This window comes from Microtus ochrogaster, linkage group LG1 (genome assembly GCF_000317375.1).
Source record: "Microtus ochrogaster isolate Prairie Vole_2 linkage group LG1, MicOch1.0, whole genome shotgun sequence".
Lineage (NCBI taxonomy): Eukaryota > Metazoa > Chordata > Mammalia > Rodentia > Cricetidae > Microtus > Microtus ochrogaster.
In genome coordinates this window covers 57,630,480-57,653,837 of record NC_022027.1, presented here as the reverse complement: position 1 = coordinate 57,653,837, position 23,358 = coordinate 57,630,480, and the positions used below count along the sequence as shown (strand labels likewise).

The 23,358-nt window shown below is 44.3% G+C and overlaps 2 protein-coding genes across 7 annotated transcripts in view; both read right to left on the bottom strand.

Annotated features, from left to right (window-relative positions):
* Positions 1–20,010, bottom strand: part of Pigg (phosphatidylinositol glycan anchor biosynthesis class G) — a 49,146-nt gene extending 29,136 nt beyond the window's left edge. For 5 of the 6 annotated variants that reach the window (XR_003378056.1, XM_026785062.1, XM_005359662.3 and 2 more), the window contains exons 1-9: positions 19,760–20,010; positions 18,696–18,901; positions 15,985–16,194; positions 14,979–15,167; positions 13,914–14,055; positions 9,851–10,063; positions 4,799–5,016; positions 4,123–4,404; positions 1,675–2,132 (exon numbers count right to left, since the gene is read on the bottom strand). Coding sequence is in view for 5 of the 6 variants with exons in the window: in XM_026785062.1 (XP_026640863.1) it covers positions 1,675–2,132; positions 4,123–4,404; positions 4,799–5,016; positions 9,851–10,063; positions 13,914–14,055; positions 14,979–15,167; positions 15,985–16,194; positions 18,696–18,901; positions 19,760–19,913 (2,072 nt within the window). In the remaining variant the exon portion in view is untranslated. The remainder of the gene's footprint in view (positions 1–1,674; positions 2,133–4,122; positions 4,405–4,798; positions 5,017–9,850; positions 10,064–13,913; positions 14,056–14,978; positions 15,168–15,984; positions 16,195–18,695; positions 18,902–19,759) is intronic. The other variant, XM_026785063.1, reaches the window with a different exon arrangement.
* Positions 20,011–20,221: 211 nt separating this feature from the next.
* Dr1 (down-regulator of transcription 1) overlaps positions 20,222–23,358 on the bottom strand; it is a 20,008-nt gene continuing 16,871 nt past the window's right edge. Inside the window, exon 4 of the mRNA XM_005359678.2 lies at positions 20,222–20,321. Within this exon, the coding sequence (XP_005359735.1) occupies positions 20,222–20,321 (100 nt within the window). The remainder of the gene's footprint in view (positions 20,322–23,358) is intronic.

Here is a 23,358-nt window from a genome sequence, read left to right as displayed (position 1 = left end):
ATGGTGATATACATCTGTAATCTTGACAAATGAGATCACAAGTTTGAGGTCAGGCTTGGGGATACAGGGCAAGACTTTGTTTCAAAACACACACACGGCGGGGGGAGGCAAAGAGGGGAAGGAGGAGAGGGAGAGAGAGAACAACAATAACAACAAAAAAAGAAAAAAGAAAAAGAAAAACAAACCAGAAAATGGCATAAGACAGTTGTGACTGTCAGGACAAGGAGAGATGATTTAAAACCAGAGGTCCCACCCTGGAGGAGGTCTCACCCTGGAGGAGGTCTCACCCTGGAGGAGGTCTCACCCTGGAGGAGGTCTCACCCTGGAGGAGGTCTCACCCTGGAAGTCTCTGCTGTGCCTTACACTGAACACCCTAGATATCCCACTAGAGTGCTGTACATCACCGAGGAGGTCTCACCCTGGAAGTCTCTGCTGTGCCTTACACTGAACACCCTAGATATCCCACTAGAGTGCTGTACATCACCACAGAAAATGGTATTCAAACAGCTTTGGAGTGGACAGCTAATAGGGTTTATAAAATGGCTCTCTGTAACTTGAATGGCCTAGGAATTCAAGAAAGAAAAAAAAAACAGGGTGCAGGAAGCAGTACAATTGAGAAGGCATGCAGGACACACATGAACCAAATGCTTCAATTTTCCAGAAAAACAAAACAGAGTCCATTATGTTCTTCTAAGACCTGGCTGAGGAGATATGGCCTATTACCAGGCCCTGTGCCCTCTTTCCTCCCTGAACTGCAAAGTAAGGACCACACTGTGCTGTTTCTCCAGGGCTGTTGTGCAGGCAAATGGCTGAGTCTACAAAGATGTAACTGTGAGATTATGAAAGTTAGGGGAATTCTCTGAGTCACTGTTCTTTGATGCCCACATCCAGGTTGACTGTGAACTTGTAAGGTCTTGGGAGCACCATTTGCCTGTTTCTCCTCCATGCAGATACAAAGTCCCACACAGGATCCACCTGAGACTTCCCAAGCACTAGCAGGAGCACCTCTGACACTCCGCACTACAATGTTATGCAGTCCTGAAACTGTTTGTTCCTTTGAACATTCTCATTTGCTGTTCTTTTACTTCAGCTTGAATCCTTGTTGCCAGACAATTAAAAATCAAGACAGTCTGGTCTTGACTTTGTCAGACTCAGATCCTTCCTTTTACTTCAAGTCCTTCTTAAGACCCTCCATCTACCCCATCTATATCTCTTCCTGGCTCTGCAGCCTCAGCAGAAGACTCGGGGGATATTGAGAGACCTGCTATGCTATACACTTTTCCTTCTAAGGGTGGAGTGAGAGAGAGGCATAACTGTTGAGAAGGGAGAACAGAAGGCAAAGATGCTCTGGAGACCACAGCCTTCTGCCTACTGACCTTGTCCTCTTGTCCATGGGCAGCAGTATAGAATGAACCACCATGGACTTGACCCCAGAATTACATCTTTAGCACAATGACCGTTTCAAAACTCACAGGGTCTCAATCATTAACAATTACTCTGATTCCACATTAATAAATCAAATCTATTAAGTGAGCCTCTTTTTAACTTCATGAGGTATATTTTCTATTTCTTTATATCTCAAGTATTATCTTAGTCTTTATCTTTAAAAGGACACAGTGCAGAAAAGGAAGGCCATTCAGCTGCAGATAGTTTCAGTCCATCGGTTGTGCTCACCTGGTAAGCCAGTGGCTGAAGTCAGGCCGGTGAGCTCCCTGCACCCCTGTCTGGTTCAAGGACCTCAGCAGCCGGCAGCAAATCAGCACCAGCCAGGGACTTGCCAGCACTGCCCACCATTTGCTGCTTCCTTTTGTTTCAGAAAGGGAGACCCCTTTACCCTTTCTGTCAGGCTCAGGGGTACTATAGCTTGTGCTGTCCTTCCGGGTACAAGCAAGTATGTCCACACACTCTTGTTCAACATGAAAGCGATGCTGAGGTTCACAGTCATCTCCCAGAAAGTAACTCCTACAGGTTTCCTGACTCAGAGCCAGGCACAGAGTGTTAACAAGGAAGTACCAGGTCTGATGTTCTTCCTCCACAAAGCTGCTGGCTCCCAGGCTCAGGACGTGGCCCACTGTGCCCAGAAGAAGGAGGAGGTCCACCTCTGACCATCCTGAGCTGGGATGAGATGCACTCTGTTAGAAGGAAATACAGTTTCTGAAGGATAACCTGGAAATTATATCCATCACCCTGCACAGTCCCTGGCCCACAGTGAAAAGGCCTCGTGACAGACACTTGCTGTCTTCCCATCCAACCCAGACCGCCTACTGTGGAAGGAAGCCCCTGCATGGGAAGCACCGGGCCCTCTCCTGCAGCGCAGCCCAGAGGATGTCCACGAGGACACGGACATACCATGTCAGTCCTGGACTCAAGTCCCAAGCTCAGTGTCAGAGACTGAAAGCAGGCTCTCAACACAGTGACTGTGTATAAGAAGTGCCCAGAAGATCCTGGCCCAGCTGTCATGGTCCCTGCATGCCATCAATCTCCCAGGATCACATAGTTTCCACTATAATGGTTACTTCGGCTGAAATGGCAACAGAATACTATCTCTTCGATTATGTTATGATTTAGATATGAAGTACTCCCCTCACCAAGGGGGGGGGGCTCACAAAGGTGATTAGAACGAGAAGGAGAAGTTAGCTCCATTCTCCCTTCTTTCCTCTCTCTGCTTCTTAGCTGCCACGAGTAAACAGCTCTTTCCAGCCAAGCCTTTCCCATGTGATGTTTCCATCCCAACACAGGCCCACAGTAATGGAGCCAGCCAGATACAGGCTGATACTGTTGAAATGAGCTGTAAATCTTTCCTCCCTTAAATTGTTGATCTCAGATATCTTGTCATCGTGATGAAAGACTGACCAACACAAATTAGTAACTTAACAACAGTCAAGGGCTGATGAGGGTCAGCAGGTATAGGCACTTGCCGCCAGGCCTAATGACCTGAGTCCTATCCTCAGGACCCGTATGTGGGAGGAGAGAACTGACTCTCACAAGCTGTCCTCTGACCTCCATGTGTGCACCGTGGCGTATGTGCACGCGCACACACACACATACACCCCAGTTCAATATGAAGTTCTTGTTTTTACTTATCATTCTGATAGCTCGTAACTGTATAGTAAGGCACCCAGAGAAACACCACGAATCCAAACAGGCCCTAAAGATGCAAACATACATGGAGACTGTGCCTAGACCCAGATACACAGCAGGAGACCCTTGAAAGCCCTGTGCTGGGAAGAGGAGAGGACAGAGTATACTGGATGAGAGCTGGAGTTACTGCACAGCTTCTCAATTCCAGGCTCTGGATACTGTGGACTCTGCCACGCCCAGGTGCCTGGGTACTGTGGACTCTGCCACGCCCAGGTGCCTGGGTACCGTGGACTCTGCCATGCCCAGGTGCCTGGGTACCGTGGACTCTACCATGACCACGTGCCTGGGTACTGTGGACTCTACCATGCCCACGTACCTGGGTACCACGGACTCTACCATGCCCACGTGCCTGGGTACCACGGACTCTACCATGCCCATGTACCTGGGTACTGTGGACTCTACCATGCCCACGTACCTGGGTACTGTGGACTCTACCATGCCCACGTACCTGGGTACTGTGGACTCTACCATGCCCATGTATCTCTTTCACACTGCTCTGTTACTGTCACCTACCTAATAAAGGCGTCATACCAAAACCCAAGAATTTCACAGGAAAATATAAGCCTTGAAAAGAAAGTTCTGTGAGGCAGAACAGACCAATAGGGGACCAAGCTTCCTCAGAAGCCTCCTGCGTGTCCCACTGTTCACCGTCCATAAACCTTTCTTAAGACTACAGTACACATGTTCCCTTTCTTCCACATCCAGAAACCCTATTATAACTCTGCTCCAGTCCAGCTCTTTCCAGCTGAGAATAAAAGCCTGTGACCTGACTACCCAACAGAGTATCATGGGCCAATGCGCTCAGAAGCCTGGGAAGGGCTGCTTAGCTCTTTCTCCTACAGCTCACTTGGTGTGTGGTCTTTCCAAGGCATCTTCAGCACTGGAAGACTAGTATACACAAGATTTTCAGCCAATTTCTTATTAATGAAAGATTAGCTGGAAAACACAACAAAAGCCCACCCACAAGGACCACAGCCATACCTTCTTCAGCAGAGTGCTGTCGACCACCATCCTGATGAGAGCAGACAGAATCGCACAGAGCAGTGCAGCCACCAGCACCATCACACCCCCTGCCGCCAGCCACGGGAGGCTGCAGAGGTAGCATGAGCTCTCAGACGAGGTGCACACCAGGACATGAACGGCCGAGAGAACCAGAAATAACAAATAAAAGAGCAGGGAAGACACGGGAGACAACAGGGGGACATCCAGCTCATCCTTCCTGCACAGCACATGTGGAGTGCTAAGGAGGAACAGAGTGAGAACCTGAAACAGAAGAAGATCGAGAGTGTCTATGGAAGGTCAGGCATCGTCAAATGAGCCCATCCTGTTCCGCTTATAACAACAACAAAAAGACCCAAGGAAAAATTAGTTTTAGTTTTTTACTAAAACTACATAGCTTGATTTATAGTTTCATCTCTGGAAGAACAAAGAACATTCCTATTTTCCATGGTATATCAATGCTCTTTTTAGACACAGGGTCTTGTTGTAGCCCAGGCTGGCATGACTTCCCTTCTGTCTTAGTAGCCTGAATTCTAGGATTAGAGACATAACACTATCATGCTTAGAAGTAATGATATATACATTTAAAACCATCGTGTTTTAGCTGAGTTGTGAAATCAATTTAACACACAAACCATGACAATACAAATGTCTGTACCTCCAAAACCACGACAGTCCCGACTGCCATGGAGTAGATGTCATAGTGAGCCACCTGAGTGCTCAGAGACAGGCTCAGGGTCTTCAGGGCACCCAGGTACTGCCTGAGGACTTTGGTCCCCAGGCCAAGCAGGACATCTGAATGGTTTTCTTCCAGGTGTAGCTTGACCCAATTTCCATGCAACCTCTCTGCCATTTTAAACTGCTCAAATCCAGGATCTATCAGACAAAAGGGTTACACACTTATAATTTTACTGCATTCGCTTATTCCTAGCATAGTCTTTAGAACTGATACCTACGGAAGGCAATCTGTTCCTAGGCAGGAAGGGTCAGCTACACGTCGGTAATACTGTGACAGCTGATGATGTAATCCACCCAAGCCAACACAGCCAGGGCCTGGGTTCTCAGCACCACAGTATAGGCAGAAATAAGCAGCCACTGCTTGGCCCAGACACTTTTTCTACATTGCTCATGTGATCTTACCTCTCCTCTCTTTTGAAGCGTACGCACAACAGCCCTGGCTCCACAGAGCCCTTCTCATCTCTGTAGACAGTGCGGTGAGGAACCCTGCCCATACACTGCACAGGCTGATTCTTGTGCCTTCACACTGGCTTCCTTCACTAGCCGCTCTTCCTTACAGTGCTCCAGGCTCACGGCTACCCCTCTCCGTTAGCTCTGAAAGGCGTGCTGATGGAGGCAAGGGGCTGACAATCCTCTTTCCAGATCTGGTTATTACTCTTTACTATGTTGTGCTTGCTTGTGACTGTATGAGTCTAAAGAACAAGACTTTTCCTCCTGAGATGTTCTGTTCTTTAAAATGCACCTCATACACCAGCAGGGTCACACATGCTGTCATTCCCTACAGTGCTGCAGTGAATGCAACTCATGCTTCATCTTCAAAGCAGCAAAAGAACCCCTGCAGGCATTCTCTTGCTGAGAACAAGGGTTCAACGACACAATTTTAATGTGAACAGAACCTCAGCATTTCAGGTGGCACCTCTCCTTACTGCTGGGTGTCACAAGTTACTGGCCAGCGTCACCCTAAGCAGCTTGCGCACTTCCGCAATGACCCACGAGGGACGGATGAGACAACTGTGCCTGTTCTCCAGATGAGAAAAGGAGCTAGAATTACGGCATTTGCTCAGGTCACAAAGTGACAGAAAGCTTTATTCTAAACTCTGATAGGAAGTTCACGGCTGGTGTCCTCACGGGTATGCCACAGGAAAATAGGGGTATCTATGTTTATACCCCAAGCCTCCACAGTGACCTGTTATTCATAATACAGTCTCTCTTCCAGGGAGTCACAGAGACTTGGGCCACCTACGCCTATACCCCACAGTATCTATAAGTGAACTATAGAAGACTGGTGGTACCTATATCTATACCCCACAACCTCCATAAGACTCATAAAGACATAGAGCACCTATGTCTATAACCCACAGCCTCCATGAGTAAGCCACAAAGACCTGTCTATGTATACTACGATCTATCTGTGTATACGCAACAGGTTTACACATCTCTACAAATGAACCACAGAGACACAGGGTATTTGTGTTACATCTTACAGCCGCTATAAAATGAGTCATAGAAACCCGGTGTTCCTGTTCATACAGCTACATGAATATTTCCTAAGCACGGACTGTGTCCCTAGCTATCACATCCTGAATAAGAAACACAATGGATTGCAAATTAAAAGAAAGAAAGAAAGGAAGGAAGGAAGGAAGGAAGGAAGGAAGGAAGGAAGGAAGGAAGGAAGGAAGGAAGGCAGACAAACAATGGTGAATAAACAGGACAATTCCTGTCTGCTTACGTTCTGATTCAGAAGGCACAAATGGTATGGGAGGTTTTTCTGTTCATGTGTTACTTTCATTGGCTAATGAATAAAGAAACTGCTTTGGGCCTGATAGGGCAGAACTTAAGCGGAGAAGACAGAACTGAATGCTGGGAGGAAGAATGCAGAGTTGGAGAGAAGCCACGAATCTTCAATCTGAGATGGACACTGGTTAGAATCTCTGGTAAGTCACTGCCACGTGGCGATACACAGACTAATGGAGATGGGTTAAACTAATATGTAAGAGTTAGCCAATAAGAAGCTAGAGCTAAAGGCCAAGCAGTGTTTTAATTAATACAGTTTCTGTGTGGTTATTTCGGGTGTAAGCTACTCGGGTGGCCAGGACAAACAAGGGGCCCTCTCCCTTACAACACACAAACACAAACAAATGTAAACAAAGCACTATGTTGTAGGTATAGACACCTGTGATAACAATTTGTGAGGAATGGAAGCTGGAGAGATGGCTCAGTGGTTAAGAGCTCTGGCTACTCTTTCAGTGGTCCAGGTTTGAGTCCCAGGACCCAGGTGGCAGCTCACAACCACATAGAACTCCAGTTCCAGGTGACCCAACATCCTTTTCTTCTGGCTTCTGAAATGCATGCACACACACATAGACATACAAGGGCAAAACACACAAAGAAATTATTTTTAGTCACAAAGTATACTATAAAGGAAAAGAGGGAATAGGAGAGATTTCTGGTAATAGAGAACAATTGATTTTAGATTGGAAGTGGAATACAGGGCAAGAAAAGTCTGATAACCTGACCGTAAAGGAAGCCCAGGAATCAACCAGATGAGGAACTAGGAAGGAACATCCAGTCACTATGAACGTATTGTTCAAAATTCCTGAAGAAAAAAAAAAAGTGGTTCCCACTAGAACTGAAAGACTGAAAGACGGGGGCAAGAAGCATCAGATTTGCCTAGATGTTGTGGAAGATTCTGTTGGCCTTGCTGTGGGATTTAGAATGTAACGACGGTGTAGACATAGGTAGGCCTCGCAGGAGTGAAGCCCCCCCCCAAATGTCTCCTAATCCCTGTAGACTTGTTTCTGTTCTATTTAACACGGTTCCTAATTTTTTTATCCTAACATTTCTGAAAAAGCAAACAATTCTTAGTAGGTGTTTTTTGTTGGCAATTTTACTAGATTAGAAATTTTCTAAGAACAACAAAATATGAAAAAACTGGCTAACCTAGTGGCTAATGCCAATAATCTCAGCTACTCAAGAGGCTGAGTCAGGAAGATCACAAACTGAAGGTCAACTTAAGCTACAGAATTCAAGGACAGAGATGTAGTTTAGAGCTAGAGTATTTGCCTATCAAGTGCAAGGGTTAGAGTTCAATTCCCAGTACTGTAAAACCAACTACCACCACAACCAAAAATACAAATAAAAACCAAAGCCAACCAAATGAACAAACAAAACCACCAAAAAAAAACCCTTTTCCCCATATATACACCCCAATATAAACACTATAACATCTCCCTATCTCTAACACGAGAAAAAAAAACCCAAACACCAACACTTTCCTACCCCTCAAACAAACAAACAAAAAAAAACCCAACCAACAAAAAAAATCTTACAAGCCTTTCAGTTATTTCAGGTGGGGAAAAAAAGCAAGAATAAGAGTTATGTGCATCGAAGCCACGCCTCACCCCTAACTCTCACCTGGACTACTGGATTGAGGACTTGTTCAGGGAGTCTTCCTGCCCCTTGTATATGGCTCCCAGTCATTTCCTAGCTGTCAGACACGGTCTGTCTTCCACGGGTAACACCCATGGTACTCACCCTACTGGCTGTACACCACACTTAGAGAAGAAAACTTGCCTCAAACACAAGTGCCTCCTCTAGACCAGGGACAGATGTGCTAGTCTGTGACCTGCTGGACGTACCAGAGTAAATCAACTGGAAATGTACTTGGATGATCATAGAGGCTTACGCTTCTCCTGGGATCATTCCTATTGGCACAGAAATCACCCCTTGTATCTCCAGCTAAAAGACAAACATCGGCTTGGACCACAGTCTGCCTTTCTCATCCTCAACTGCCCTTACCTGTACCTATTCGACCAGCCTCTCTCCCAATCACTGCTGGCTCCACATCTTCAGAACCAATAGTTAGCTCTCAATTCCCCTTTGTTTTACAGCATCAGTACGGTGGCTTGCGCTCTCCTTACTGAAATCTTTCAATACTTGGTCCCCAGCTGGTAGAATTGTTTGGAAATTATGAGAAGATATGGCTTTGTTGAAGCAGGTGTCACTGGGGGTGGCTGTGAGGTTTCAAGGGCTCTCACCATCCACAGTTAGCTTTCTCTTCCTCAAGCTTGTAGATCATGATGTAAGCTCTGAGTTACTGCTCTAGCATCCTGGCCGCCTGCTGCCATGTCCCCTGCCATGATGGTCATGAACTCTAAGTCACAAATGAACTTTCTTCTGTATGTTGCCTTGGTCATGATATCTTAACACAGAAACAGAAAACTAACAAAGACACCTGCCTTGCAAAGTAGGTCCTGACCACCTTACTGCATGGTCACCTATTCTTTCACTGTACAGCTGAAAAACTGGAGCTGTTCCTTTGGCCTTGGGTCTTCTTGCCCCTTATTCAATCCCATTCACCACGCGGGGCTCACTAAAACACTACAGCTGTTCCTTGCTTGCTCTGCTACAGAGGGGACCCGGGAGAACCTCTGCAAATGCAGAAAACTCTGCCACATCCTCCTTCACCTCGACAAAACCGAAAGCCCACCTAATGCCTCACAGCCTTCTGACATCTCTGAACTCATCTCCTGAACCTCTGACCCTCAGTCCACAAATCTACGATTAGGCTTTTCTATGGAGACTAACCCACCCATGCTCCCATGAGCAATCTTTTCCTAGGGTTCTGGTCACTACCTGGCATCTTCACAATACTTTTGTTTTCCTCTTCTGTGAGGACAGAGATCTGGTGTCACCAGTACTCCTAACATGGTGTCCCTTGTTCATAAACAAAAACTTGGTAAATATTTCTTGAATTAATAAATGTATAGATTTCAAATAGCTTAATTATATTTGTGGGTGTTGCTAACAGTGACAGTTGAGGGCCTAAGAAAACAGGAACGTAGTATTCATAATTACAGAGTGACAACTACCAAGTATCCCACTACAAACTGCACACCAGAAAACATCTGGAAAACGTAAGGCCCATGGGATCACGACGACCTTACAGAAGTTAGAACTACAATTACCTTACCTTTCTCATATGATGGCACATTTTCTTGCAACAGTTTGCTAAGTTGTAATGTGTTTAAGTGTAAGAATCTCAGTTGCTCTCGCATGGGTTTTCCTTCTATGACTGGAAATAAGAGGCTCCCTACACTGTCTTTAGGAATTGGCAAACCAAGTCCAATTGCTAGGGTGGCAGCCAAGTCAGTCTGCTGGACGTGCTTTGGGTGTCGGATATCCCCTGGAAAAAAGAAAACATTTTAAACAATAGGTTTATAAAAGGCAGAAAATGGTAGTTATTCTTGAATTTAAGCAACTACAGTTAATATAAATCAAAGCCACCATGTCTTCAAACCACTCAACTACACAATCACACAGAAATTTATCAAGTGCTAACTTCGCTTATGTAGCTTATAATACTGGATGAAGTCTAATTTTAAAAATACAGTTATAGCTGGGTGGTAGTGGCGCACACCTTTAATCCCAGCACTTGGGAGGCAGAGGCAGGAGGATCTCTGTGAGTTCGAGACCAGCCTGGTCTACAAGAGCTAGTTCCAGGACAGGTGCCAAAACCACAGACAAACCCTGTCTCAAAAAAACCAAAAAAAAAAAAAAAATACAGTTATGGTGATTGTAGCATTGGGCATGGAAGTGACAAGTCGCCAACCAAGCAGAGGCCAAGGAATGGCCACTTGGGTGATGTCAAGTCAACATGAGTTAGGATCAGCAGTGGTTCCCGAACTGTAACAGGATCTTTTCCTAGGAACGCAGGATGGGGATAGGTTCAGCAGGGCAGACAGGCAACTGACTAGGACAATGAGGACAAGTAAGAAGTAAGATTCTGTCTATCCACATAACCTTCTCAAGCTTGCAGTAGTGGTCTGCACAACCAGCTCCTTAGGAGAAGAACGGCTGTGGTGTTCAGACATCAGGCTCAGGGCCCTGCAGACCAAACAACCTTGGATGAAAAGTACCCTAGCAGAGATTTCTTAGCGGCAAAGAATGCGACCCCTAGCCCCACCCTGCCTCCACCCCAGAAGCATTAGAGCAGGTTTACAGGGCTGGCTGAGTCACCAGGAAAGTCTTCCTGGATGGCCCTGCTCAGAGCTTAGACACACAAGTGGGAATGTGTGGAGATTTTACTTTAATTGAAGTAATTTTTTGTTGTACAGACTTTTCACTTGGTCAAATTTATTTTCTAGACAAACTTTCTACTTTAATATTATTGCTTATTATCTTCCAGTACTTTCTGCTACTATTTTCTTACATTGTTTTGAGCTGAAAACAACAAGCATGAAACAAAAGCAAAAACAACACAAATTTACTTCATTTAATCAGACACTATTCTAAGGCCGAAGCACATCTACTGTGGGGTGAAGTAAAAGTATCCATGTGATGCTCTGAGTTTACCAAACACTAATAACTAGAACTCTAGGCTCAGGCAGAGAAAACAGAGGCCAGATCTAAAGAGGTGATTTCATAGTTCTGAATGTGAACTGAAAGTATCAATTCAAACTCAAGATTACCTTATCTTAAAAGATTTCCACCGGGGGGCTGGAGTGATGGCTCAGTGGTTAAGAGCACTGGCTGCTCTTCCAGAGGACCAGGGTTCAATTCCCAGCACCCACATGGCAGCTCACAACTGTCTGAAGATCCAGTTGCAGGGGATCTGACACCTTCACTCCAATGCACATAAAATAAAGTTAAATAATCCATAAAAAAGAGTGTGTGTGTGTTATAAATATATAAAAAGATTTCCACTGGGCAGTGGTGGCACATAACTTTTAATCCCAGCACTTGGGAGGTAGAGTAAGGCAGATCTCTGAGTTTGAGGCCAGCCTGGTCTACAGAGTGTGTTCCAGGACAGAAAGGGCTACACAAAGAAACCCTGTCTCAAAAAAACAAAACACAACAACAAAGGTTTCCTTGTTCTGTCCAGAAACCTCTTAAGACCCAGCATAAATTCACACTTCTAGCTCTGACACAGTATAGTCTACCAATTCTACTTGAAGGATCAGGGCACCCTGGGGAAGCTAACTGAGCCCTGAGAAAGACACAGGCATGGCAGTCAGGAATACTGTTCAGAGGGTAAGAGAGGGATCAGAGACCACTGAGGTCTTGCCCCTTTAGGCAAGGACTTGGGAATTAATATGAAGATGCTCCCACTGACCAAAGATATGGGAAAATAAAGAATAGTAGTTATAATGAATAGAAACAAATCAATATGCTTAAACCCAATATTACTAAAAACTGAACAAGTTTAATTGGCCATAGTTCAAGAATAATAATGAGTCATTAATTGATTTGAAACTGGTATGTGGGGAAAAAAAAACAATACATTTTGTCTCTCTTATACAAAAACATCACTGGGAAATCCAAAGTATACGAGAACACTTTCTTTTCCTTTGCTTTCTTTCTTTCGTTCTTTCTTTCTTCTTCTCATCAGGCTGTATTTGTGTATTTAAGGAAACCACAGTTTTCCTTTGTTTCTTTCTTTCCTTCTTTCTTTTTTCTTTTTTTTTGTGTGTGTGTAAAACAATGAAAAGAAACCATGATTTCAAGGGGGAACAAATGAGGGGTACATGGAACGGATTGGCGGGAAGAAAGGGAAGGGAGGAATTAGGCAATTTTAATTTAAAAGTTTGATTTTAAAAACCTTATGGTATAGACTGGGCATGCTCAGAGGCATTTTCTGCCCATCACTTTAATCTTTTCCACAGTTTCATGACTTTAAACTAAGCATAGTCCAAAACGTGTCTACTGTTTTTTCTTTTTAAATTGTGACATTAAACTAAGCACGCTCAGGAATGTACTTTTTAATTAAGGATGTTTAGAAGGAGGCTAACCTCTCTAAATGAATACGAATAGGTTCCCTAACTAAAATTCCTGCTTCTGTCCAAGAAAACATTGTTTTGGAAATGACTCTCATGGTCTTGCCAGCTGCAGGCACATCTTTCTCCACTCTTTCAGTCCTGGCTGCACTTGCTTTGGCTTTAAACTCACCAAGATGCAAACCCAATGCATCAGGCTACAGGACCAGAACCAGAGAGTAGCTACAGATGCAAACCCAATGCATCAGGCTACAGGACCAGAACCAGAGTAGCTGCAGGTGTCAGCTTTGCTTTAGTCTTGTGGAGGCAGAAGGGCATGCAGCTGGGGGGCGGGGAGAGAGAGAGACAAGCCAGGTCAGGGAAATCAGGATTATGTTGACCTAGGAATGGGGCCTCAGCTAGTCCACTGTGCTCTCTGACCCTATCCCTGCTGTCACCACAGTTTGAAATAGTGAGCACTTATAAAAATATTTAAATAGTAGCTGCTGGCATTTTTCTCATTTTTAAATTAGACCCAGGGTGGCTGGAGAGATGGCTCAGAGGAATAGAGCACTGGCTGCTCTTCCAGAGGTCCTGAGTTCAATTCCCAGCAACCACATGGTGCTTCACAACCATCTGTAATGAGATCTGGTGTCCTCTTCTGTACTGTAGGATACATGAAGGAAGAAACCTATATACATAATAAATAAAAATCTTTGAAAAAATAATAAAATAAAAAATAAATTAGACCCAGGCAGTAGTGGTTCACACCTTTAATCCCAGCACTTGGGAGGTAGAGGCAGGTGAATCTCTTGAGTTCGAAGTCAGCCTGGTCTACAGAGTGAGTTCCAGGACAGCCAGGGCTACACAGAGAAAGTCTGCCTCAAGAAAGAATTGTATTTATTTACAGACTCACTCATTTATTTTGTGTATATGTGTGGGCACAAGAATGCCAGGTCAGAGGAGAACCGTGAGAGTGATTTCTCTGCTTCCACCAGCTGAGTCCAGAGACGGAACCCAAAGAGTCATACCTGATCAGAGGTTCCCTTGCCAACTGAGACATCTCACTAGCCCAAGACAAATTTTGAGGAGTTCCATACCTAGCTAGTAATATTTCTAAAATTGAATTCTTACAAAAAGTACTTGTATTTTGAGAATCAGAGCAAAAAATTTAAATAATAAATCCTGACTTCCCATCTTCCCTTTAATTTTTATTTCACATTGTTTAGGATAACTTATACCAAACTACAGTCTTAAATGTTAATCGTTCCTAATTCTCACCAGGTTTCCTTTCAAATGCAGAGCTGATTAAGATCAGAGGTGTGCTTACTTCCTCTGTGGAAGAGGCCCCATGGCTCCCTGTCTCAGACATCCCATGATCACCACAGAGAACCAGCAAACTGGGTAAGAGAGTCTCTCTCTCCTGTAAGGTAAAGGAGAACCTGTCAACTGTACTTGTCTGGCAAGAACTTTATGGTCTTGCAAAGGAAACAACTGTATAACTTCACTTTAGTTCATCAACAGAACCTTCTCCTTAGTGCGTTAAATCTTTTCCAATAAGCTTTGAGTCAGATCAAACGGTCAGAGGCAATCATGTTACAGATGAAGAGAGAACAGTGCGGAGCTCAGAGTATACAAGGGTTGTGCTTATGACCTCCTACGGCAGGGAGCCTGTCATTTCCAAGCTGTGGGCACAGGGCTCCTCTTGCCTCAGTTTCCCACAATTTATTTTACAGAAGCATCCAAAGGGGGCGCTAGGCAGGTCATGGGCTTCTCGCCCAGAGCTCTGGCCATTTGACCTTACCTGTTCCAGTAATACTGAGTGCTTCTTCTTTACCTGACACACACCACACAGTATGAATCTGTCCCTTCCTCCTGCCAAGTCTCTTCACATAGAACACGCTTCCACGAAGAGTGTCCTGAATACACTATTTGAAATTATAGCCTCTCCTTAGTACAGGGGCACTGGCTCCTGCTGCCTGTGTCTTCCTGAGACAGCAACTACTTTTTGGCACATTATATTATTTACTGTATTTCTGGAACTCTATAAACAGCTGCAGTCAAGGAACAGATATGTGGACGGTACCCACGGCAGAAGCATGACTGGTTGGAACAGCGGTGTGGATGGTACCCATGGCAGAAGCATGACTGGTTGGAACAGCGGTGTGGATGGTACCCATGGCAGAAGCATGACTGGTTGGAACAGCGGTGTGGACGGTACCCACGGCAGAAGCATGACTGGTTAGCTGACAATGGGCAATGCTCTCTCTGTCATTACTATTCATTCTAGAAAATATTAGCAACATGAAATCCCACCACCATGCAATGGAACACAGTAAGCCTCACCTTTGACAGCAGTGAAGTGTGAATCTTCATCAGGATACTGTCCATTTCGCTGAGCTTGTGACCAATCAGGGGGCTGTTGGGCCCGGAAATATGGCCAATGTGATCCAGCCCTAGATAGTGAAGGATCAACACATCCCAGTCTCCTCTCTTCAATACTTTATCCAGATGTCTTGTGACATTATTATCCACCTTCAGGGGGGAGGGGAGGAAGTACGTATAAATAGTGCATCCAATTTCCTGGATCTCCAGGAGTCAATCTCATGAAAATAGAAAAAAACAAAAACCAAATAAAACCAAAGCCTTGAAGTCATTAAAAAAGATAAATGGATATGAGTATTAGACTAAGCTTATGCCTATTCTTTATAATGCCTCTCGTTTGTGAACAAGACATATACATGGAAAAAGGCTATTCTGGCATTCACCCCTCCCCCAGGGGATCATTGCTTGTCTCCCGTATGCCCAGACAGGGTCCTCACTCGTTCAGTGATGCAGCTCCTCGGCTGTGGCACCCTTCCTGATCTTCTGGGCCTATAACATCTATCCAACTGTTTTGCATTTGGGGGCCTACACACCTCGGTTCACAGGGTTTATGCCTCCACTTACAACTGATTATGTAAATGAATGATTTTTATAATCTTGCCACACCACTCCATAAATTAATAAATACCACACAGGAAATAGCATCGCCTGAGTGGAAAATGGTAGTACCAGGCTCAACTTCAGGCATATGCTGCTCTTTTCAAGAAACCGACCTCTGAAATGGGTGTGGTCGTGCATGGCTGTAATCCCAATCCGACCTCTGAAATGGGTGTGGGAGTGCATGGAGGTAATCCCAATCCGACCTCTGAAATGGGTGTGGGAGTGCATGGCTGTAATCCCAGCACTCTGGAGGTGGAGGCACAAATACAAAAAGTTCAAGGTTGGCCACTGATATATATCAAGTTCCAGCCATACCCGGGCTACGTGAGACCTTGTAATTGGGGAGGGGCGGGGGCAGGAAGCTGACCTCTATATAATCTGACACAAAGAATGATGTTGTCCCATCATACTCCACAAAATGCTTTGGGAATAATTTAAGCCATGTTTCATCTCCGTAAAAGATCATTCTTTTCCCAGCAGCTTTGGCCTGTCTTATCACATTATCTTCTAGGAGCACAGGAGAATTGAGGTTCCTGATGACATCAACAAAGCCAGGGATACTCCCTGTCATCAATGCCTGCAGGAAGAAACATTCGAGACTTAAAAATCAGATCCAAAAGTGCAGCCTCGGCGGCAGACGGGTACACACCTACAGTAGATCCTATACTGGCCACTGAGTGAAAGCTAGGACAGCAATAGGGCCAGTGCAGTGGGGAGACAGGACACGGACAATGAATATTTGATTATTTAATGAACATGGTTCAGGCAATCCTTTCATGGGTAAGACAGGAGAGGAGGAGACAATCACAGTTAGACATGGTGCCAATCACAGAAGCTCTGGGTTAACGACAGTTAATGCTAATACGTATGCATATACATTGAAAACATGAACCTGTATATCCAGACCCTTTGTCAGGGTTCCAAGTAAGATTTAACATGCTCTATGTGACAAGCAAGCTCATTAACTCTAACAAACAAGCCCTAACAATCCAGCAAATCTAATATCTGTCTCTTAAATTGATTTTTTTTTAAACTGCCAATATAGAGTTCTCAAAGTGAAGTGGGCCAAGACTGTTAGTGGATCATCAGACCCCACCCACAGTGTAGCACCATGCACTAGACGGTGGCCTTGAAATATCCTGTTTTTCTGATATAGAGGAGTCAATACTCCACCCACTTTTACCACAGACCCTACCAGGCCACAGCAATAACAATAAATCTCCATGATTTGCAGTTATACTACCACCTAAGACAATAGCCATAGATTTGTGATAAAAAGGAACAGGAATCTTTGTAATGACTACAGAATTCTAATAAAATTTCTTCAGTGGCAAATAAACGCAAACTTCAGTTTAAGGCTCTAGGTCTTGAACTCAGTGCTATACACATGCTAGGCAAGTGCTCTACTGCTGAGTTTTATCACCAGCCAAGTAAGTAAATATAATCAACCAGACTCCAGAGTGGCAGAATGAGGAGCTTGGCAAATCCCTCCACCCCCACCCCCACCCAAGAGCAAAGGAAAACCAACAAAACTACCAAAAGCAATTACTTTGAAACTTAAATAGTCACCAAAATTATGCAGTAAGTTGTTCAGGCATTAGCCAAGGAAACACTGTACCTGTGGTTTTCCTATCACCTGATCTGATAATGGCTCCATTGCAGCTGGCTGTGACAAACAAGACACCTACTTACAATCTGAAAGGGGGCTCTGGGAAAGACGATAACTACAGATAAGTTTTAAAGTATCCACATATTTTTGGAATCTGGAGACTTAGAAATAGCCAAAATTACTAGTTCCTCTGGCTGAGAAGTTCTTGCTCAAACAGTGAAAGTCAGGTCAGTCAGGTGTCCCTGCACACGAGCCTCAGGTAGGTGTCTTGATATGAGATAAGCTCAAACACAACCTTCGCAGTAACTGGCTGGCCCTAAACCACACTGGACCAGTGAAGCCCAATGGAAGAGTGGTTTAAAAACAAGAACTTCAAATAATCTAGGGTCTTGTTAGGTTGCTCGGTGGTTAAGAGCACTTGACACCTGCAGGCAGCCCAGCATCAGTGCCCAGCATTCATAGGACAGCGCACAATCACCTGTAACTGCAGCCCAGGGGACACAACACTCTCGTCTGCCCTCTGCGGGCACCATGCACATATGTAGTACACATACATGCATGCAGACTAAAAATGCAGTACAGGCCCAGATTTTCAAGCTCCTTTGTCCTTTCTGCCAGCACTCTTCCTACTCATCCTGATGGTATCTTCTTAGAGTAATTTCCTCAGACGGGTTTTTCTACTCCATAACCTCAACTACATTTCTATCCCTCCAAACTCAGTACTACATGCAGTTCTCTTCCATCAGGCACTCATCACAAGATAATTATGTTTATTTGAAAGCTCACTTGTTTAGTGGCTATGTATGAACATAGAGACTAACAGCCTTTGAAAGTAGAGGTACTGTTCCCCTTAAATGTATAGCCATTACACTATCAATACCTAGTACTTGCTCAGTAAGTAGTCTTCAAGCCAATCTACAAAAAGAGCTTCATTTTTTTTTTTTAATTTAGCCATGGTTCTTGGGCAAACCACTAAGCACTTCAAAACTACCCTCACCAAAGTGGACACTTAATTATATAGAAGTAACAATTGTCGGGGCCAGTTCATACTTGTTTGATCATTTTGTATAATTTCAACAAGCAATTTAATTTAATTGAGTTTGTTTTCTTATGTATACAACTTATGAAACAGTCTGAATATCCCTAAAGGTTCCCTCAAGCCTGAAGACTCTGGAACACAGCAGGCCACCAAAGAGGAGGGGAATCTCTTGGTTTACAGTGGCCTGGAAAATCTGGTTCTAAATCTTTCCTTCTTTTCATGAAGTATGAACTCTGGCTACTTCACAAGCGGTAAAAAGATGGTTCCATCTTATTACGGGGTTCCTTCAGCAACCCACTCCCCCAGTAAAACTGACAGCATCAAAATATTTTCCATTTTATTAAAACAGGGTCTCCAAGTAGATCAGATAATCTCTCTAAATGTTCAAAATAGTCAAATCAAGATTCATAAAACATCATGCTAAATTTACCTTGATTCGAGGCATGGTAACTGTGGGTGGCTTTGCCTCAGCCACAAAACTATGAGATGCTCCTTTTTCCACCAGGTAAGTTGTGTAGGGCATGTACTTCACGCCTTTGGACCCAAACACAAAATCATCTCTTAAGGCATCTATCAGCACAATAACAACTTTACTGAAGAGGGGAGATGGCAGCTTGGTCCAGTTGGAACTGGCTCCTAAAAGTGTTTAGAAATGGGGAAATTAAAAATAAATAAATAGGAAAATAAACTTTAGATTTTATTTAGTACTCAACTGCCTTTAATATCTTTTTGCTTGTTCTTCAACACATATCATATCTAGTTCGACCCGAATGAAAGCCCATTTTTGGTAGCCATTGTTAATTTTCTGAGGCCAGACAAGGCAACCCTGAAAGACAAGGCTCTTTCAAGGGTTATCACTAGCCCACAGACGTCAGACTACCGAGCAGGATGTGTTCTGGGCTAGGCTATGTTAACAACCAGCAGGTACCCAGTAATACGTGGTGAATTGATCTTAGCACAGGGAGGAGTCTAGGGCAGGGGCGCCTCTCCATAAAAGAACTACAGTTGGGATCTGTGCCCACGCCTAAAACATAGCCTATCAGGTAGTAAACCGGTGGGTTTAGAAATGGCTTACACGTCCAGTGCCTGGATTGTGTGGACCTGTTTCAAGCATCAGTCTTCGTCTGGTGTGTATTTCTGTGTAGGTGAGGACAGTCAGGGTTCTAATGCACTCTTAACCATGGAATGGGGAGGTGTGCTGGAGAGTAGCAGGAAATTTTGGGGTCTGAAGAAATATTACCTCTTAAAACCTATTGCTCAGAACTGGAAACCTAAATTGGCAGTGATTGAGAGGATTATCAAGAAAAGAGACAGGGATCAGTACATAGCTGCAAACGAGAAGCCGAGCCGGAGTCACTCGGGGCTTACACTGATATCACAGAGGCCGGCTGCGATTACCTCCAAGTTGTATGGCACAGAAACAACCTACACAGTGCAAACTGTTCCGGGGAGGGGCATAATGAAAGCGAGGACCACCGGGAAGGGGATCCATACCTGCTACAGGCTCGGGCGCCGGGGTTTCTACACCGTGCTCTGGTCTGGCAGAAGAACGAACAGGAGCAGGGAAGAATCCTCGAATAAATATCGCGACCCCGACCACCTCGATCGCGACGCAGCAGGCAGCGAAGGCCCCGGAGCCCAGCCGCATCCTGTGCAACCGCTGGGCCGAGGTGGCCTGAAACTCCCCGGGGCTGCAAGGAGTACGGGCTCCCGGGCTGTCAGAGTCGCGTCCCAGCGAGCCTCCCCGCGCCGGCGCACCGGAAATACGTCAACGCGCCGGCGGTCGCTCTCTGATGACTTCCTTCCGACCGGCCCTCTGAGCGATCCCAAAAAGCCTAAAGATTCTCAGGAGCCCGGTTTCCAGTGCCACAGCCAGTCAGGATTGCAAGCTTCACGCCTTCCACCCTTGAGCCAAGCACCTTCAGCCAAGCGCATCGCCGTCGTCCATGCAGGTTTTTAGCTGCTGGTTTTCACGTGTATTAGGCGCACCTCACCTCCACCCGGTGTTACTGCCCCGGTTTCCTGCCGGGTCTCAAGGGCTATTTCTGGGGCAAGCCTGCAGGTTAAGCGATCCTGATTAAAAGAATCCAAAGTCTCTCAACAGTGAACTTTTGTAAAATCAAAATAAAGTTATATACTTTCTTACTCCAAGAATAAAGAATCAAGAAAAGGTCCCAATAAAATCAAAGCAAAACCCAAGTCCAAAGGTATCTCAATATCTGATATCTTGAATTCACAGTCTGCTGAGCTCTAAAGGCTCGATTTAGCACACACAGCATGTCCTGTAGACTCAGGCTGGCTCTCCTCCAGACCTGCTTCTGTTTGAGGTGGTTGTCTCAAGACACTGATTAGTGTCACTCCCACAGCAGCTGATGCTGTGCCCTCAACAATGGTCTTTCCTCGGAGACCTCATCCCTGCCACACAACTCAGCGGCTCTTCATGACTTCGTCATGCCTTCAAGACTGACACCATTTGATAGAGTTGCACACATTGTCAAGTTTGACTGCCAACATGAGAGGCAGCCTTGGCCATTCTGGATCACAGCTGACCCTGAGGAAATAGTTTCAGAAGATTTTAACCTCAATGATGTTGGTCCCTTCCCCCCCTCCCTCCCCCGCCCTCTCTCTCTCCCCCGATTTTTTTTTGTTTTGTTGTTGGTGGTCATTGTTGTTTTTGTTTTCTTGTTTTTCGAGATAGTTTCTCTGTTGTAACCCTGGCTGTCCTGGAAGTAGCTCTGTAGTCCACACTGGCCTTGAATTCACAGAGATCTGCCTGCCACTGCCTCCCAAGTGCTGGGACTCAGGCGTACGCCACCACTGCCTGACTGCCCGTCCCTTTTTAATCAGCACTAATTTCTCAGCTCTAGCTAACCAGCATTGATTGTATCATTAAAGCGCAGTAAAGCAAAAGCTCCACGTCAGTCATGCTCGTCCCTTGTTAATCATAATTTATCATTCCATTACAGGTGACCAGACATCACAATTTATTTTTTTTCTGTTTTTCTTTCAAATAGCCATGAGTACTGTTCTTTCTTTCTATGTTAATTACAGGTCATTAACTATTTTGAAATTGTCCTTCACAAAAATTAGGAAGGTTTTAGTCATTGTTTCTAAACATGTAATTTGTGTTCTATTCTTTGTTTTCTTCTGCAAGTCCATATATTAAATTGTATATTAAATTGTTTCCAAATTGCCCCACCAGTTTCTCAGCCTGTTTCTCTTTGGGGGAAAAAAGTGGAACTTGTAGAACAATAGATGTTTTCTAAATTTTACAAGTCACTAACACGCATCAGTAAAGCAGATGTTTTCTTCTGGTTTTTTTTTGTTTGTTTGTTTTTGTTTTTTGTATGGCTCTTCCTGTTTTTTATTTTTCTACCTTTAAGTACTTGAATACAGTTTAGATTGCTTAACTTCTTGTCTGTTCCTTGCAGTATTTGATTTAAGAACCACCCCTGCCCCAACATAAACATAGGAAACATATTTTCCAGTTCCTTACATCCAGAAAGATTTCATCTTGGACATTGCAAATCATACGCCGCAGGAAAGGTACTTAGAAGATTGTGTTTTAAGTCAGTTTATTCAATTTCCAGACTACTCTTTGTAGAGTTCAGCAGCAGAGTCTCCATTTGTTTCACTTTGCAGGATCTGTTTTCGTTGGTTGCTCAAGATCTTCCATGGATGTGCAGTTTGGTTGTTATCCAATTGTTTGGTTTGGTTTGATAACAGATTTGGGCACTTAAATTCTTTGACTTCTGTTCCTGACTACTCCCACTCTTTATTTCTCTGCTTGTTTTCTTGGCCTTGTGATGCTCTGGTGTCTAATGTTCCATGGGGTAAAACTGTAGCTTTTGTTTTCATGAATTTTTTTCTGTAAGGATGAATGTCTTAGCCACTGTTCTGTTGCTGTAAAAAGACGCTATGACCATGGCAACTCTAACCAAAAAAAAAAAGCATTTAATTGAGACTTGATTATAGTTTCAGAGGTCTAGTCCTTTGTTGTCATGTGGGGCATGGTGGCATGCAGGCAGCCCTGCCCGAAGCTCGTGAACTGTATGGTAGTGAATAGAGCGCAGACAAGCATTGTGCGTGGCATCTAATAAAAAGCTGAACGGCCAATAGCCAGGTAGAGGAGGGATAGGCAGGGCTGGTGGGCAGAGAAAAGGGGAGCCAGCTAGGCAGCAAGACTTGGAGGAAGCAGGAAAGCTGGGAGAACAGAATAGAGATGAGGTAAACATACCTCAGGGCAGCACTCAGATTAACAGAAATGGGTTAATTTAAGTAAAAAAAAAAAAAAAGTTAGTTAGAAACAAGTCTAACCTAAGGCAAGTTCATAATTGGTAAGTCTCTGTGTCATGATTTGAGGGTTATCGGTCCAAGAAAGCCTGCTACATTGGTATGGTAGCTCACCAGTAAAATTTCCAGCCTTAGCAGAAACAGGGAATCCCTGGAGTGAGCTAATTTAGAAGACTATCTTTATAGGTAACCTCTGGTTTGACCGAGAATGAACAAACTAAAATAACAAGGAAGATTCCTGGCACCAACATTGGGCTTCCACAGGCAAGTGTACACATAAATGCACCCACGCCTACCTGAACACACAATACATTAGTACATGCATGCATGCATACATACATGCACAGGGAAAAAGAAAAATTGGCCTGCAGAGCAAGATACTGTCTTTTTAAAAAAAAAATCACACTTTAGTTTAGCAACCTTACAATCTGCTGCAAAAATATAGATTCAGATGGGAAAATATTTGCTAAATATATTTCTCAAAAACTAGGGATTTTGTTTCTCTAAGACTAAATCATTCTAATGACTATAGCAACAAATAATTATGACTTTTAAATGTTAAAAACAGGGCTGGAGAGATGGCTCAGTGGCTAAGAGCTTTACTTGTTATTCCAAAGGTCCTGAGTTCAATTCCCAGCATCCATATAGTGGCTCACACCATCTGTAATGAGATTTGGTGCCCTCTTCTGGCCTACAGTGATACATACAGGCAGAACACCATATACATAATAAAAAAAATCATTAAAAAAATGTTAAAAACAAGGTACTGCTTAATGAGCTTTGCTGTGCCCGTATCTGGA